Source organism: Notechis scutatus, chromosome Z (genome assembly GCF_049901735.1).
Source record: "Notechis scutatus isolate UNSWTSFEM ecotype Mainland chromosome Z, rNotScu1.2, whole genome shotgun sequence".
In the NCBI taxonomy this organism is placed as follows: domain Eukaryota; kingdom Metazoa; phylum Chordata; class Lepidosauria; order Squamata; family Elapidae; genus Notechis; species Notechis scutatus.
The window spans coordinates 16,218,027-16,237,803 of NC_142025.1; the positions used below are offsets into that span (position 1 = coordinate 16,218,027).

At 35.8% G+C, this 19,777-nt stretch overlaps 1 protein-coding gene across 2 annotated transcripts in view; it reads right to left on the reverse strand.

Moving 5' to 3' along the window:
• Window positions 1-19,777, reverse strand: part of CCNY (cyclin Y) — a 110,152-nt gene that overhangs the window by 8,474 nt on the left and 81,901 nt on the right. For both annotated transcript variants that reach the window (XM_026672244.2, XM_087948414.1), the window contains exons 3-7: window positions 14,634-14,668; window positions 8,644-8,744; window positions 5,232-5,267; window positions 2,548-2,605; window positions 2,283-2,402 (exon numbers count right to left, since the gene is read on the reverse strand). In XM_026672244.2, coding sequence (XP_026528029.1) covers window positions 2,283-2,402; window positions 2,548-2,605; window positions 5,232-5,267; window positions 8,644-8,744; window positions 14,634-14,668 — 350 coding nt within the window. The remainder of the gene's footprint in view (window positions 1-2,282; window positions 2,403-2,547; window positions 2,606-5,231; window positions 5,268-8,643; window positions 8,745-14,633; window positions 14,669-19,777) is intronic.

Sequence of the window (19,777 nt, forward strand, 5' to 3'; positions counted from 1 at the left end):
AATTAAAGAACACATAATCTAAATAATGTACTAAAGAGTACATGGACCACTGTAGTCAGATTAGACCTTCCCAAGAAGGGGCACCATTGACAAATCGGGAATATAAGATTTAAAGGTTACTATTGCACAGCACACAAGACAAAGTAGGGTCAAAGAGGATCCACAAAGTATGCATTTGTTCATGGGAAGAAATGTACCACTCTGGAGGCAGCAACAACACCTACTGGTTGGCCACTATCTTCCCAGGCCATCAACCCTTCTGAATTATCAGAATTAAGCTGTCATTATGCCTGCAATCTAGTTCAAGCAAGAACCAATCACAACGCTTGGCACCTTTGATGATAGTGGAAGAGAGAAGTAGAATGGAAGTGACATCTAGTTTTATAGCTTCTGACAAACATTTCCAGTGATTTGCAAAAATGTTGAATAAAATGGGGGAACCAACTCTTAATGCAGGAACAGAATCATAGCATCCCCATCTTTAATTCTCTAACACAGGGGTGTCATGTGACATATCGGGACTCCCCCCCCCCGCTTAACTGGGCATGGGAGTGGTCAGTGCATGATGTATCCGGCCTATAGGCCGGGAGTTTGACAGACCTGCTCTAACATGATCCACAAGAATAGTATGGCTGCTTTTATCCAAAATCACTATGATATCACCAAGAAAAAGGAAGCATTCTCTATTCACTCTTCTTAAGAGTTCATCTATCAGAACAATAAATGTGGACTTCATGTTATGATCCAGACCCAGATCGAAACAGATCTAGAAAATCAAGTGTTTCGATTTGTTAATTTAATTAAAGGGATCTCCCTGTTAAATGTAAGCAAAAGCCCAGAGAAGACTTGATGCTTGTCACACAGTTTGACAGCACAGCTGTTTTTCTTTTTTTAACTAAATAGAAGACATGAAGATAGAGGCTGTAAGCTAGATTGGAGCCATTTATTTAACCTTTTGTGACCCCATTTATCTCACCAAAATGAAGTCCCCTCATAAATAGTAACTGCAAATGTGGAATGGGGATGCAGCAGATCTGGTTTCAATGATTTAATGTTCCTTTTTGTCATGTGCCATCGTTCCAATCTGCTCTCTTTTTCCTAGCTACTTTATTTAAAGAAATGCTAAAAGGGTGAAATATACCTTCAAATAAAAAGCTTACCAGAGTTACTGAACTTGCCTGTTAAAAAAGGTATTTTGGAAAAAGCTTGTATATATCATATAACATTTTTACCAAACTTCCTTAAAAATAAAGTTACTTTTTATCTTGAGAACCTTCAAAATCAATTATTTCTCCAGATAGCATCATTATTCAGGAGAAAGAGGAAAAGAAAGAATAATTTAAACGCTAGAGGGAAAAATATGAAATTTAAGAACTGAACTACAATTATATATTGCAAAATCAAATAAACTCAAATATCATTATTACAGCCTTTGACAAGTCTTTACAATAAAAAAGAAAAGAAATAGTTTAATGCAACAAAATTATCAGGGAAAAAACAATGTCAGTAAAATAAAATAACATATAAAAAAAGCTTTGCACAACTGTATGACTCAAGGCATTTGACCACCTGGTATATGAGAATAAAGTCAAAATCCCTTAAAAGTTAATAAACATAAAATGTATGTATGACCCTCAGATTTAGAGTTTAATTGGGGAGATCAGGGCAAATATTGCATATAATATACAGGTTGATACTATGCGGTCTAGGAAAATTGGTATGAATGGTTGACTAGTAGGAATAAGAATAGTAAGAAAAATGCATATAAATATATAGATATCTGTATATGTAACAACGATGGCACAGTGTTGTTAAAGATGAGAAGAGATATGTAAACGCAAAAAAATAATAATAATAAAAATAAAGAAAAAAGAAAAAAAGAAATATAAGACAGGTTGAAAAGATTTTACACTGCGAGTCTCAGAAACAAAGATAACTGAAAATATTTAGTCTGCAGTAGATAGGTGTATATTTAGGAGAAGTAAGAACTGTTGATCTATTCCCCAAAACCCGTCTATGAGGTAGATAGGCTGTTTTTTTTAACTGATAAATAAAAAGATAAGAAAAATAGTATGCAAATGTTAAATATATTCAAAGTATATGAAAGCTAAAAGTATCTGTATTTATATGTATCTTGTCTCACCTGCGACAACTATTTTATACATGAAGTCATGGATAGGTAAATATGATATGTGATCTTTACTCCAAATATAAATCTTAAAGGGAGGATCTAAAATTAGTTTTGTTTTAAGGATTTTAACCATGATCTTTTGTTTACTCACCAGGGTGACAATAGCACATTCGGCAGTTAGCTGAGCAGCAGTGAACAACGTCCGAACAAAGCGATAAATCTGCTTTTGTTCAGGTTCATGTTTGTCATAATCTGGTGGCACTTCGGATTTCTGGGGAAATAATATTATTTTTAAAAATGAGAATATGTTACACATGATTTGGGAAGAAGTGGCAGACGTAAAGGGAAAAGAAGTAGCAGAACCGTTATCGTAAATTCCAAATTTTTGTTATTGTCCTTATGTAAGTGAGCTTTACCGAAAGGGGGTGGAGATTTTCATCAAAAATATCTAGGAGCATTGTTCCATCTACGTCCCTAGAAGTGGGGGAAAAAAAGAAGAGAATCAATGCTAATGTTACTGAACAAACAGAAAGGGAGAGAAACACTTCTCAAAGCCCTACAAAAATAGCTGATCTAGAACAGTCTCATCTTGTCGCACGTAAAAAGAAGCCACACTAATGAGATCTATCGACCTAGGAGTAAGGACTATATTGAAAAGTAGACGTTCTGTATTTGTCCATGGAAAACTACTGGGGAGGGAGGGTGCTACACTAAAAAAAAAGAAAAAAGAATCAGTCCTCACTCATATGCCAAGCTATTTAGACTTGAAGGACATTTGCAAAAATGTAGATAGTGTTAAGGTCTCCAGATGCTACAGTCAGTCAAGCTAAGAAATATGGCACTTGGTTAAGCTCACTCTACAACAGAACATAAGAGTGGAATCTCTCTTTATTCCAAAAATGAAAGTAGTTGTGAGATTTTTTAAAATAAAATTTACAAGAGCAATCCTTGTTGGAATGAAAGCGTGAGTTCAAGGACATTTTACTGACTGGACAGGAACAAAACAGCACAGCTTTTTCTTTCTTTTAATTCAATTGTGTTCTTTTTGATAGATTGGTATATACGCTTATTTTTTAACTGAAAGCCATTTCCAACTCATCCCTATGATCCTAAACAAGCTTGGATCCATCACAAATGCATTGTTTTGCTTTACTTACATAGTGTCTCCCCCTATCAAACTAGGGATGGGAGAGATGGAGGAGAGGAACAAGAATGCACTTTAAAGAACAATTTATCAAAAAAGCACTAGGGCTTTTAAACTTTCTGCCATCCATTGCCTTCATTAGATGCCAATATAAGTAGAAATACTAAAATATAATTATGGGGTCAGTTGCCACACAGCAGTTCTTTGTTCCATCCCACACACAATAATTGCTTAGCAATAATTGCATAGTGGTTGCCTTCATAAACTGCTGGGGAGCTTTGTTCAATCGGCATGTAGCTGATGATCACAGCAGAAAGAATGCCGGGTAAATTAGACTTTTGGTTGACTTTAGATGGATCTCTCTTACATGGCTAGATGGTTACTGATTAGGGAATGTTACAATACTTCCAAGGTAACAGTAGAGGGCACATGTACATCACACTGGGGCAAGGATAATCAGATTCAGAAAACTTCTGTAGTTTTGTTTTTTGTTTTTGTTTGATAATACTGCTCTTCTTTGTCAACTATTCATGTCCAACTTTTCTCCCGAGTCCTCAAAATTAGGGTGAGAGCACCCATCTTTAGATCGTATTTTGTACCCTACATAATGCAGTAAATGGGGACAGAAGAATCTTGAAAGGACAGGAAAACTATAGGAAACGTAACCATATAAGCGTAACCAAGACAAATTCCTTGTGTGTCCAATCACACCTGCCCAATAAAGAATTCTATTCTATTCTATTCTATTCTATTCTATTCTATTCTATTCTATTCTATTCTATTCTATTCTATTCTATTCTATTCTACTCCTACTCTATTCCTTCTGTCCACACTCCATGAATGCTAGTTCAGTAACATTTATGTTTTCAGAGGTACAAATGTTGGACAAAACTTCCATTTAGAAGATGGGCTTCAAGTGAATTTAAAAAGGTACTCCTTTGAAATGAGCTCAAATCCATATAATTTCGTGGCAGAATGACAGAAGAGGTTTGGAGAACTAAAGGTTTTTAGTGTTCTATATTTTTCTATGACTGCCAGTTATATCTGCGATTAAGAGCATCAGTGTGTCTACAGAAAACATTTATGCTTCCCATTAGGGTCCACAATCCACTTGATTTTTTAAAAAACAAATTAAATGGATAGTTGTAATCTAAGGTTTTGGTTGAAAAAATAGTCACCTGTCCAAGACAAACAACAAAAGAATTAGGAAGTCTTCCAGCAGGATCCATCCTAATGGACTAGAAAAGATAATCTCAAGCAATTTGTTTTTTGCTCAGTTGATGTTTGGTGACAAATTCCATCCACCAATGCAACAATTATCAGGAAAAAAAATAAAGGCAGTAAAATAAAATGTCATATCTAATTAAAAGCTTTGCACAACTGTATCTGCATGTGTCAATATTCCATATCTGGTCACCAGTACCCAAATATTGGAGAAATCTATGGATCTTAAGATTTACTACATGAATGGCAATATGTGAATAAGGATGTTGGTTTTGAATTATATCCATATAATTTACTACTTAACAGTCTTGTCTATAAGAACTATACAAGGAAGCATGAAGCTTTATTTTTTTTATTAAAAAATTTATACCAACTTTGAGTCTTAATATAAATCAGCTATATTTTAAGGTCTTCATCCATGATCCCATTAGAACAGTTTCTCTGTACCTTGTTGTGGGATTTGGGATTATGGAACTAAATGGACATGATCCATTATGTGGTTCTTTCCTCATTACTGACCATCCCTGGTTACCCAGAACATCCTTGGGTAGAAAGAGTATGTACTGTTTCAGTTCTGATTACAACATATTCAAGGCTACGTATGCAGTAGCACTGAATATTCACATCAAGTATCTCTGCTTTGCAAACTGCCTTATAAGGCAGTGAAATTTAAAAAAAACAGAGGAAAAAACAATGAATTAGTATTTGAACTGTTTTCAAATTCAAACTTACCTTTTTTTGATATGGTAGTATATTGCAAGAGCTACGCTATAAAAGAAAATGCAGAGTTAGTGTCTTAATACATATTGAATATACCGCATCTTAATATTAAACTTTACAACTAAGTCAAACGTTTGAGGGGGCCCATTCAACCAATTTTTTTTTAACCAAAAGATGGAGATCAATAAAAGCAAAAAGGATAAGCTGTAGAAAACTGTACTGAATGTATCAACTTCACCGAAGTCATCAATTTCAGGCCAAGATCAAGGCATTTTATTGCCTGAAAACAAGAATATGTATGCCACCCAGTTACTTCTATTAATATGGGCAACTATATATATTTGATTAAATAAACAAACAAAAAATGTTTTAAATGGATATTTCCTTCCCTCATTCCAGCTATACATGACTGGATCAACAACTGCATCTTAGTTTAATGTTGATAATAGTACAAGATACTACAACACAGCATAGGGAACAAGGAAGATAGGCACCGGTTGTCTTCAACTTACAACCACAATTGACCTCCAAATTTATGTTGCTAAGTGAGACATTTGTTAAAGAAGTTTTGCCTCATTTTATGACTCTTCTCGCCACAGTTGTTAAGTGAAATGCTGCAATTGTTAGGTTAGTAACACTGTTGTTAAGTGAATCTGGCTTCTCCATTGACTTTGTCAGAAGGTCGCAAAAGGGAATCATATAATCCTGGGACACTATAACCGTCATAAATATGAGACAGATGTCAAGCATCCCAACTGTAAATCACATGACTGTGGGGATGCTGCAACGGTTGTAAGTGTGAAAAATGGTCAAGTCACTTTTTTCAGCATTGTAAATTTGAATGGTCACTAAGTGAACTGTTGTAAATCGAGGACAACTTGTGCTGATAAAACAGGTAGTCTTCACTGTCTAAGATAATCCTCCTTTGGGGCTGGTTTTGTCCCTACATAATACCATATAAATAGCCTTTTCAAACTATTATTACATATATAAAAATTCAGGCTATTATTATATCTATACAAATGTAGGCCAGTTAAAAGAAGGAGAGTTTTAAAGAAAGAATTCAAGGGAGAGAAGGACATTGAGAGCACCAAAAATAATAATTTTTAAGAAACATCTTTGGCAAAACAGTTGCCACAATTATCTATATAGCTCTGCAACTTAGATGCAGTTGGATAGATTATAAAAACTAACAACATAGGCCTTAGAGGATGTACAAAGGACCCCAAATGGAAAAAGAAAAGAAATAAAGTGAAGCAATAGTATATTGTTTTGCAGAAAATTACACAGAGAGCAGTAGGAATGACAAAACAGTAAATTTTGAAAGAGAGGAAGCTCTAAAAATAAGTATTAAAAATTAATAGATATAAGTACATGTTCTGAATTAGATGAAAGAGATAACGAACAAGGATATGAAATAAGGGACTTTGTTGGATAAAAGTCCATTTGCTGTCAGAACAGTTAGAATGGTAAGTCTTAGTACAGTGCAGAGATACTGCACCAGGCAACATATTAAGACAAAGTTTATGTCTACATAGTGTGGTGAAGATAGACAACTTTAATCAGCAAAGGGATTTCATTATGTCTATTTGCTGACAATGCCTTATCAATTATTCAGTGTCCAGATTTTTTTTTAGATTTCTAACTTCCAACTAATAAATAACGATAAAGGAAGAATTTTTCCTCAGAAGAGCTTTACAAATAATCATAATTCTATGACATATAAATTAAGGCAAAATAATGTTCCAATTGTATTATAATTTGTTTTTCATGGGGCTTCAAAAATCATTGGCAGAAATATCTATGGCCCTTCTGAAAATTCATACCATTTTTTAGAAAAGCAATATATTTAAATTTTGAATGCTATGAAAGCTGTGAGACGCAACTGTGCAAGATAAAAAAATAGAGAATAGTAATCTGATTTTGCGGTTTTTGGCTTGGAATACATCTGCATCCACATAAACATTAAAACTCTGAGCCAATTATCAAAGCTTTGATGGCTGTTGGCAATATCCATGCCCCACACAAGCACAGCTAAAAAACGATGGGAACTACTCCTTGGTGGTGCATCTGTATCTATCAAGGCAGTCATAACTATCTTCAACACTGCAGTAAAAAAAGAAATGATTATCAAAACAACCAGGCAGTTCCAAAAGTATCTCAGCGTTTGAAAATTTACAACAAAAAAAGACCAAAAAAAGAAAAGGCATCAGAAGAAACTCTTTTAAGTAAAACTTTAGATTAATCCAAGGACACAAAAATTTATTTTGGAATTGTTAACTAAAAACAAAAATATATTTGCAGCTGTGGCATTAACAAACAGGAAGGAAGGCAAGAAGAAAATATGTTTGAACTCATTTAACAGACATCCAAATGCTGTCTTCCTAAGAAAATTGCCAATTTTAAAATTACGTATTTTAAAACTTCAACTGCAACCTTACCACAATAGGCAAACTTTCAACAAAAGAACTTCTCTAATTTAAGCTATTAAGGATGTGTGTGGCAATCTATTTAGGGCCCTCTATATCCTTTGCTTACATTTGAAGCTGAAGGAAAAGTGAGGAAAAATGTATTTTCCCCCCAAGTCTCAATCTTAACCATTCCACTAATTTCCACTACATGAAATCTGTAGATACACCCCAGAGTGTTTCTGCAACCATTTACAAGTAATCCTTAACAAAGCTAATTGGGACCAGAATTTCAGTTATTAAGCAATGTGGTTACAAAGCATGATACTATATGACCATATATATCACTAAGCGATGACGCTCCTGGCAATCCCCACCTTGGTCTTTAAATAAATCCCACCCAGGTATTAGGTGAAATCTACCCCAATCCAAACCATTCCTGGCTCGGTTTGCCCCAGCCCCAACTCCCCCATTTAATTACGGCCCTTCCATCTCTGCCGTTTTGGTGGGCCTGCATTTCATCACTTCTGCCACCCTGCACTGTGCTGCCCTCCACCCAGGTGGTCATGTGGGGCCCATCTGGCCTTCGCCATCTTCTTCCCTCCACATTGTTGACAATGTCTCTGGCCTTTCACAAGGCAGCTGCTGGTCAGCTTCCAGAAGCCATGCCTTCCCTTGTCCAAGGCAGACAGAGAAGTCATGGAGTTTAGGGTAGCCAAAAGGTCAGAGGAGGGGGTGGGGAAAGCAGGAAGACAAGTTGAAGTGCCCATGTGGTTGTAAATGTAGGTGGACTGCCAAGTACCTGAATTTTGATTATATGGCTGTGGCCCTGCTGCAATGGACTGTGAGAAGTACCATTAATTTGGCATTGTCATAATTTCATATAGAACAATCCATATTAGGTGTTCCATTTTCTAGAATGTTACTGCTGGAAACAATATTCAGAAACAATGCAAAACAATGTGAGTGTGTGTGTGTAATTTTTTTTTTCAGCAATGGAATGCTTCCATACCTACCATTTAATTGTATACTTGAGGTTGGGCTGACTGACTGTACTGTCATCCAGAAAAATAGTAGAACAGGAACTGTATTTCCTTCTCAATTGACCAGGAGGATGCTAGGAAAAAAAGAAAAAAGAAAGCATACAAAAAACCACAGTACCAGTAATGTGATGCCAACATCATTCCTTCCTAGAAAATATTAATGCAATAAATAGCTTCTCTGGGTCTCTAGCAGATGCCTGGATACATTCAAGTCAACATAACCTGGCAAAAGTCAGAGAGAATTACACAGTAGTCACACTTTCTCTGCCCTTTGTTCAGATGAAAAGATTATTCACAATATATCAGTCTATTCTTCAAAGTGAAATAGTTAGATGGAGCACCTACATATGAAAGAAACAAGATGTACGTTCTTACATAATGGAGGATTCTTAATGGAAGATAAAACAGAAAATATATACCGTATGCTTGCATTTGGCTGATGAGAATCTGGAATTAACGCCTTTTATTTTAACAGTGTAACACAGGCTTCTGCCATCAGATAAAAAAGGGGAGACAGGAAGCCTTCATAATTTTTTCCCATCAACGTGATGCTAACTTAACAGTATTCATCTTTGTATATCCTACATTCAGAAGGTGAAAAAGATGTCATTGCATAGAAATATTCTGAACAATTTGGCTCCCCCTCTTTCTTACTTAAAACTATAATGATAAAAGATAGGAACAATAAGGGACATTATGACTTAAGTTCACACAACACTAGGGTAATTTGAGGCTTAGCATGTTGCGTTATGTATACTGAGTCATTGTGGTCTATAAACTATGGATTAATGACTTACTAAGTTGTGCAATTTGAACCAAGTATGGCTTACCCAATAAGGTATGCTTAAGTCAACTTTATTGAGATGTGCCATCTTAACCATTATATGAAATGCTGCCCATTACTCTTTTTTAGATAGTAAAACTTTGCTAATCACATAATCATAGTGAAGGTGTTTTACTTCAACCCTACCTAAGGCAGGCATTCTTTAACCACAGCATGCAATCTGCTGCTGTACAGCATTTACTTGGAAACATCCAGTGACTCTTAAGAGATAGGATTAATAATTTCCAGGTCCAATAAATTCCTCTTTATTTCATGTTTAGATCTTTCTCTTTTGGCAGCTGCAGCATACTGCTGACTCATGCTTAATTTGCACAACATACCTGGTGCCATGAGATTGGAGAAAGATGGTGTATATTTGCTATTCAATTGATTTCATGAGACACTATGCAACGTCATCAAACTTCAGCTTGCTTTTCTCCCTCTTCTAAAAATTGTTAAGAGTTAAAGAAATCTGGAATATTGCTACAAGTAGTCTTCAATTTACAACAGTTCATTTAGTGACCGTTCAAAGTTACAGCGGCTCTGAAAAAAGTCACCAGTATGTGAAGAACTATAGTGGACTTCTATGGGTTCAATAATATTGTTCCTGATAGCTAGGCATAGGATTCCAATCTCATTCAATTGCAGTTCTTGCCAAAAATTATGGCTAACTTCATTGAATTTAGTATGGAAATATTAATCTAACCCAAAGTTTATAACAATAGTACTCTAATCTAACATCATCCCAAAACCACATCTATGGAACCAACAAAAGCTGTTTTTTCATTGGTTCTTGTAAATAAGATTTCATGGGACAGAGAAGACACAATAAGTTTCCTAAATTTTCTGCAATGATCAGATCCTGACTGATAAAGATTTAGAACAGGATGTCAAACACCCATCATCACGGCATTGTCACATGACATATCATAACTTTTTCCCTCTTCGCTAAACCAAGTGTGGGTATGGCCAACACGTGACGCATCCAGCCCGCAGGCCACAAATTTGACACCATTGATTTAGAAGATGGTTATGGGTACACCTTCCTGAGGACATATTATGTAAAGACCTAGTTGTCTAGAAAAGACTCTGAGCTTTGGAAGGATGGTAGGAAAGAGAACAAGAGGAAGAACAGCAGCAAGCTGATACAGACTCGGTGGTATATAATTCATCCATCAATCAGCAAGAATTGGGTATGTCTAGTTTAATGAAAAGAAGAACTAGGGGTGATATGACAACAGTCTTCCAATATCTAAGGGTCTGTCACAAAGAAGAGAGAGTTAAGCTATTCTCCAAAGCATCAGAAGGCAGGAGTAGAAGCAATGAATGGAATTTAATCAAGGACAGAATCAACCTAGAACTAAGGAGAAATTTCTTGACAATTAATCAATGGAGTGACAGAAATTGTGGGTGCTTCAACACTGGAGGTTTTTAAGAAGAGATCAGACAACGATTTGTCTGAAGCAGTATAGGTTCTCCTGTTTAATCAGGGGGTTCGGCAAGAAGGCCTCCAAGAAGCCTTCCAACTCTGTTATTCTGTTCTGTTCACCCAGTTGCAAATCCCAAAGATACTTTTTCCAAAAGGCAACTGGATTTTCTTGTGGGTTTTTTCCCTTCTCATTCAAAAAAAACTTCTTCAGTTCTCTTGGATGAGAAGCAAAATGTTTTCAAAGGAAAAAGAAAACCAAGAAAATCCAGTTGCCTTTTGGAAAAAGCACCTTTGGGACTACCATGACCTGGATGATTGAGAATCTCCATAGATACCCAGCTGCAAGCTGTTCTGTTATCAGTGGGGAAAAAAACTGCATCTGACTGGATTTCAGGAAGTCTCTTAGAAAAAAACAAAGTCTCCAGTGTAATGAATCAGAGGATAAATTCATTTCACATGGGAAATAGTTCAGCTGTTAAAATGCTGGTAACCTCTTCCCTTTGATCTCCATAAATCTTGCTTAAAAATGTGAGAACGTTACTTGAAAAGAGTATGGTTAAAATAAGCTGCCAAAAGACCTACAACTATGAATGAATCAAAATATGGGAAATGGAATCAAAGGAATGGGAAATTATTACTTGTGGTCTTCAGGAGGAATGTTATATTCGCCTTAGAGGAGTAGTTTCTCTTCCCAAACTTTATATTTTAACACAGTTTAGGAAACATTGGTTTAAAGTAAAATTAAGGCCTGTATAAAACATTTTAAAAAATAATGACAGTATTTCATCACTTGCACAATAGGATTTCCCCCCCAATACATCTAAATGGTGCCAAAATTTGAGCACCTGTTATGCTTTAACTCATTTTCTTTTAAAAGCGTTAAGTTGCATTTGAAAGAACAAGAAAAAGCAGGATTGGAATAGTAGCAGCAAAACCAGCTTGCTTTGTCTACAACAGACTGCTAAAAGAAACGCATCACCTGGAGCTCTTAAGCCATGTGTGGGCCCTTGACCATGTAGAAACCAAAAAGGAATAGATACTTTCTTGTTATTTACAGCTGAAATTATTTTCACTGTAAACCTTCATACAAGCTTAACAATAACAACCCTAAAATCCAAAAATAATACCAGTTCTCTTCATGTATGTGGACCCATCTCATTCATTTTGAATCATGTCTTGTGGATAGCAGCCCTCATTTTCTGGAAGATGGCAATTGTGACCCCTTACTGCCAATTCTGCTTAAACTTTCATGAGAAATTATGGATCTTAAACTGACTGCAATTTGATTTGATTTCTATCCTGCCGTTCTTCTAGCAGGCTAAAGTCTCATACTTAGCACACCCCCTGGCAGTTTTCCTAAGAACTGCAACCTGGGAAGTTACTGAAAGAGAGTGGTTGACCCCCAAATCATCTAGTCGTTTTCCAGGGCTGAAGCTGGACTTGAACCTGCGTCTCCCAATTCTGATCCAAAAACTGAGAAATTATAGGGAATTAATATAAGAAGAGAACCATGCAATGCTTATTTAAAATCAAATTATTTCAGACTCCAACTTATTTCAGACTTCAGAATTGTATTGCCTTGATCACGTGGCACAACTAACTTTGGCCAGCTGTTATGTGTTATTGAAGTTCAATGGTGTCAGCAATCAAATCTCCCTATCCGATGTTCTTGAAATTGTTCTGGGGAGAATCATGCAAGCCATTAATTTGGAAGGTCAACATGCAACAGCTCCATATTAGAAAAGGATAAAGAATGATTATCTGCCATGGCAATGAAGGTCTTACTCAGGGCCAACCCAAGAAGATCCAAAATTCAAGATTTCATTACCTTGACTATGAGCATGCTGACCGTTGGCCAGCTGTTTGTGCTATTGAAATTCAACCGTATTAGCAAAACAAATCTTCCTATCTGATTTTCCAGAGATAGTTTCGGGGATGATCACGCAAGCCATTAATGTCAACCCTGAAGCCATTTTGGAGCATTCAGTGCTTCCATAGCAAGGCTGGTTGCAGCTGTGGAAATGGAAGAGGGGGAGTAGGGATAGCTGGGGACTTGTAGCCAAAATAAAATTCTTTCTCCTAGGAACAAGGATGTTCTTATCAGGTGCTGGGGAGGCATAGACTGAAACCAATTGGAGTTGTGACTGTGATTGGTTGGATCAAGTGATGGACGTGTGGACTGGGGGGGTGGGGAAAGACCTTTACTTTTTAATTTGGGTGGGGAAAACCTCTGGACCTTCAGAGTCAGGTTTTCACCAGATGTGCCAATTTGACATGTCTAATAAATTTGGATTTAGAGGAGCACCTTGGCCTCTGGGTTTTGATTGCGTTGGGCCTTTTACTTGGAACCCTGACAGTTAACTTGGAAGGTCAACATGCAACAGTTCCATAAAAGAAGGATTAAGAATGGTTAGCCATCATGGCAATGAAGGACTTACTCAGGGCTATCTCAAGAAGATTCAAACTTTAGGATATCACTACCTTGACCATGCAGCATGACCAGCTTTGTCCAGCTGTTGTCTGCAGTGTCAGCAAAACAAATCTCTCCATCCGGTTTCCTTGAGATTGTTTTGGGGACGATGCATCATGCAAGCTCTTATTTTGGAAGTCAACATGCAACATTTCCATATTAGGAGGGGATCATAAATGGTTAGCTGCCATGGAAATGAAGGCTTTACTGAGGCCAACCCAAGAAGATCCACATATTGAGATTTCATTACCTTGATCAAGCAGGGAGGGAGGAACCAGCTGTGGCCAGCTGTTGTGTACTATTTAAGTTCAGTAGCATCAGCAAAATTAATTTTTCTATCCAGTTTTTCTGAGATTATTTTGGGGCATCACATAAGCCGATTATTTTGCAAAAAACATGCAAAAAGTCCATATTAGGAGAAGATCAGGAATGGTTAACTGCCATGGCAATGAAGGCCAGACTCAAAGCCAACCCAAGAAACCAAAGAAACTCAATACCTCTGGTGGAAAGATCTTAGGGATTGACATAAGTTTGTTACCATGTTGGGATTTTAATTGACATTTGGAATGTGGAAATGGCTTAGTTGCAGACATCTAGATCCTGAATATTCTTATACTGGATATAGACCCATATTTGTTCCTTCATGGTCTGATCATCAACAGGCAAAACAAATACAACCCCCCCCCAGTAACAGAATAATTAAGTATTAGAGTGAATCCAACAATCACAGACATAAATACAGAAGGTGGGGTGGAGGGAGAGACACAGAACCATGTAATTTTTGAAAGTATTTAAAACATGATCTGAAATTTACAGAGCATTGTAACAAACTTATGTCTGTAAGCCCCAGAATTCTGAATGCATTAATGTCTCTTTTTCAGGTATCGAATACCATAAAAATTCTGCTACACTGAATTCTTGGTTGATATTTTGACAAGTAAAGTCTTTAAGTCCATATTATTTAACTGACCTAATCTATGTAATTGCTTCATATGTCATTTGAATAATTATATAAATGATTTATATAACATTGATGATGTAAAAAAAACCAATTATATAATGAGACAGATAACATTAAATTTCAAATCATTTTAGAAGGAACAAGCTTTGTCTTCTGTTTGCATATGAAGACTTAAGTATAATTTAGTTCATTTTATTCAAAGTCTACATATGATGGAGGTGTGGAGATCAACAGGTTTACTGTATATTTTAGACATGCTATGTAATATTTTTTTACTTACATGGTTTATGTAGAGGCTCTTCCGTTTTTCTCTCACTGTAAAAACATAACATGTATGAAAGTTATATGAGGTAAATTAATTTTTGTACCATCTATTGTTAAAAAAGTTATGACCTTTGTAAAAATTGATAACCAAAGAAGAATTTTCTAACTTTATGTTCATATTCACTTTTACAGAATGAATACATAATTGGAATGTGTAAATTTTAAAAACTTATATTAACATGCTACTTTATAAAGGAAATGATTCTAATTTCATGATTCAGTTTTTTAATTTCATTGAAACATTCAAGGACAAAAACATTTTGATACACTCAAACAGCAGAAAGGCATGAATCATTATTTCAGGTTTAAGTTAAATATATATATATATATATATATATATATATATATATATATATATATATATATATATATATATATATATATAGTATACTATATATTATATATATAGTATATATACTATACTATATAGTATATATAGTATATAGAACTTCATTTTGATTTTATATGTTTCCATCAGACTAACTTAAAAAAGTTACTGTGTATAGAACTTGATCTTGATTTTAAACAACACTGTCTTATTTCAGATACAAAATTTAAGTATCAAAACTTTTTAGATGCAGAGCTTTCGATATTAAATAAAGCATAAATTCCATCCATGTTACTTTAGGCACCCAGTTACAATAGTATTTCATTCTTCCACCCTCTTTGTCTTTCAACTGATTTGTAGTTTTGGAATGCTACCAGGGCATTCAATGCTAATGGAAGAATATCACATTACCCATTTTTCTGAGTTTCTGCATACGTATGAGTTCCCTTTGCACCAAAATCCTCAGACAAATCTCACTTCTCATTGCTCACATTCTACACTGCCTTTAGAAAACTAACAAACCAACTGTCCTTTCCTAAAAATTTGTGTAGTACCCCTACATGTGTCCAGGTTACATTGAACTACATATTGAGAAGCATCCAAAGATGGATTCAAAGAATAATAATTCTGGGAGTTAGACTCCCAAGAATAGGAAATATTTCTGTTCTTCGTGGAATTGAACTCCCCAAAATTCAAATTTTTCAGTTCCAGAACCTCCTATCTTTGATATTGAAACTGGATAGCCATATAGCATCTGTGGCAAAGTTTCAGTATGAGATAAATCAAATTCATTCTTATGTGGTAGATAGAGACCTGGTTTTAATGTGTTATAAAATAGTAATTCCAAGGACAATTGAGCTCCATTATCATAGTGCAGTTATTTAAATATAATCCTGAAATCTGGTTTACAGTGATGATGATATAGTGAGTTCTCCTGGGGGGTCCTACATTACCTTGTGTTGAAACATCTTTATTGTTTTCTAATAAATTTCCAAGTCTAAATTAAATTGTTAACTATGGAGCATAAAGCTACTAAAGGAGTTTATAATGTATTATACAGGTTGGTGAGTCTCCAACCCAACAATTCTTAACTTCTGAATGCTCCAAATGGATTATGTACATGTTAATTCACAGATCACTACTCAAAGTGCTACTGTTCCAGATAAGAACAAGTAGTCTTCATTTAGTGACCAGTAACCATGTCATTAAGCAAAGCTGTCTCTAAGTGGGAAATCATGTGACTGCAACCGTACTTTCCTTTTCTCCAATCCCACACTTTTTGGAATAATCATCCTGACTCTGGAATAGCTGCTAGACTAATCAGTTTCACACCTTCAGCTGGTTTTCCTCCTAATCACTCTCCTGCTGTTTGAATGCTCCCTCTGATCCTGGAATAATTAGCAAAAAGGAAATTAATTCATTGAAGGAAGGGATTACAGGCATACAATAGGGAAAACATATCAGGAATACAGTGGCACCATCAGCCCCCAGCTTCAGCCATATGCAAATAGCCCAGTGAATTCCTCATTGCATGCCTGATTACTCTTTTATAATCCCTTTCTCTCCAATCTGTTCACTCTGCAGGGACAGAGGAATGGATTAGTAGGAGAGATTGCCTATAACATTTTTTTCCCTCCCTCCCCCCCACTTGTGTAAGCAATCTTTCTGTTTAGGGCATATTCCTTTCAATCTGTATTTCCTATTGCATGCCTGCTTGCTGTCTTGTAATGCCTCCCTCTCCAATCTCTGTGATCTTCAAAAGGGGGGGGGGGGAATAAGGGAAAAAAACCAATGGGTATCAATTGCAATGGCAAACATATGATTGAGGTACCAATGAGGACATGAAAGGAGCCCCCAACTAGGCTTCCACTGGGCAGCGGTGATGTCGCCGATTAATCTTTTCAACCTGAAAGGTCTCGGTACTTCCAATATGATAACGACAACAGTACCAACTGTACAGGATAATGTATATCAAATTGTAATGCTTTGTGATTAAGGTTCATAAGTTGCAAAGTTCAAAATGCGTACATTGGTCATAAAATCCCAAGGTGCTTTTTCAAGAGGCAACTGGACTTTCTGCTTTTTCTGTGAAGGCATTTTGCTTCTCACCAAAGAAGCTTCTTCATCTCTTCAAAGAAAAATTAGAAAGTCCAGTTGCCTCTTGAAAAAGCACCTTTGGGACAACTATGACCTGGATAAGTGACAATCTCCATAGATATTAGTCATAAAACTCTTTTTTCAGCATGGTTGTAACTTCAAACGGTTCAGATGCTACCAAATTGTCTTATTCTCTTTTGCATCTCTTTTAGTGTCATTGTACCTATTCCCATTTGTTTCATTTAGATCAGAGCTGTCAAACTCATGGCCCGCGGGGCAGATGCATCATGCGCCGGCCATGCCCACGCCCGTTTAGCGAATGGGAAAAAAGTGACGATACGCCACGTGATGACACCATGACAACACGAGTTTAAGACCCCTGATTTAGATAATCAAAAGTTCAAAGTTCAGACCCCTGATTTAGATAATCAAAACTCCAAAAGTTCTTCAAGATTTTGAACAAAAAGTCTTTCTCTGTAATTGTCCCTTAATTCTTCAAATATAAAAATATCACTTATTATACGCAAAGAACATGCTACTTCCCTGTGCAAACACATGTAATGAAGATTTCTTAATATATAAAAAAAGCTTACATGCCTTCAATAAATCCTAAAATACAAGAATAGCACAATAAAGCAAGCTCTTTGTTAAAACCCACAATATTTGAACAGAACGTGATGTAAAAGAATGTGAGACAATAAATTAACATATAATTTTAATAAAGTAGTGATTAATAAACAAAGCCAGCTTGTTCTAATGATTAAAGCACCAGACTAAAAACCATGAGACTGTAAGTCTTGCCCTTAGGCATACAATTCAGCTGAGTGAGTTTGGGCAAGTGATTCTTTCTCAGCCTTAGGAAGAAGACAATGCCAAAGCACTTCTAAAAAACTTTTATTCAGGGTTTGTCAGGCAATCACTAGAAATAAGACACAAACACGCAATGAATTAGCACCATTACTAGAATTCTAGCAGCCCTAATAAAAATCGGAACTATTGCTCATTAAAAACCAATCTGTGTACCATTCCGTTTGGTTAAACTCCCAACCCTATTGCTCAATACAACATTGGGTGTATCAAAAACATTTCCTTGAAGATATCCAAAAAGCTAACAAGAATTAACTCTTTTGTGTTGTCTTAAAAATAGATGACACTCTCTCTTCTCCTAGTTGACAAAGTGCAGATGGTTCTCAACTTACAACAGTTTAGTTGAATAATTTAGTGACTATTCAAAGTTACAGTGGCACTGAAAAAAGTGACTTATGACCAGTTTTCACACTTATGAAAAGTGCAGCATCTCCATGGTCAGGAGATCAACATTCAGACCCTTGGCAACTGATTCCTATTTATGACAGTTGCAATGTCCTGAGATCCTGGGATCCCCTTTTGTGATCTCCTGACAAGCAAAGTCAATGGGGAAGCCAGATTCACTTAACAACCATGTCAGTAACTTATCAACTGCAATGATTCACTTAATAACTGTGGTGAAAATGGTCATAAAATGGGACAAAGTTCACTTAATTAATGAGTCGATTAATGACAACAGAAATTTTGGGTTCAATTGTAGTAGCAAGTCGAGGACCACCTGTATTAGCATAATTCTTAAGTTTCAAAAAAAATGAGGAAAAAGGCTCTGAATTTTCTCTATAGTAGCATGCAATGATTTGAAAGACCATTTACTACCTAACAATTCATTGTGCATATTCAAGATGGCTATGTTGGAGCACATTAAGAATTGAGTTTCACAATTAAAGAGTAGTTTCGATTGTGTAGCATTCCTAACGTAGGAATTTAGCAGCCTGAAAAGAACAAAATATCAAGATTATATTCCACAGTATAATTCATTTCAATAAAAACTGAGAACTTATTTCCTTTGATGACACAGGAACACTATGGGACTATGAGACTGATCAAAATGTTGATTTCTAAATATTTCTTTCAAATCTATTTCTGTTACTGCTACTATTACTACTTCATCTTCCATCGAATTAAGCTATGCATTTTTATTATGTCTCACTACTGTTGATAGTTATAACCTTCTGGAGTTTCATGAACAATTTAATATTTTCATAGTATACAAACTAATCTTGGCTAATCAGAAGTCATGCTGAGAATGTAACAATATTATGACACTAGAATAATGAGGAGAGGGCGAGAACAGTCAACACAATAATCTTTAAACAGGCATTGGAATACTCTGTTATCATAACTTCTAAGCTACGCTAATTCATTTGCTCGGACTGATATGAGCTTTACTTCATCTCCACCTAGCGTGAGAATAATTTTATAGACACAGAGCTCTACCTAACTGGCTATATAAGGCTGAACAAAGTAGTGATGCTATAGACCTTTTCTTCAAATAGAAATCTTCTGACCCCAAGTGGAGCAACTAAATATATAAACCACACCAGAGATATTCACAATGCAGTAGTGACAATTCTTGCATCAGCACTGGAAATGTTGAAGGAAATGTTGGGCCTGTGGACCTCAGCAGTCCCCAGTATTTGACCACGGAAGCTGAAATCACCATTGCCAATTTTATTTCTTTGTTTATTTATTGGGCTTTGCTGCCCAAATCACAAAGATGCTGAGCAGCATATAAAATTAATATAGTATTCATAGTACAATATATATTTATTATTCAGGGAGTCCTCGACTTAAAACAGCTCATTTAG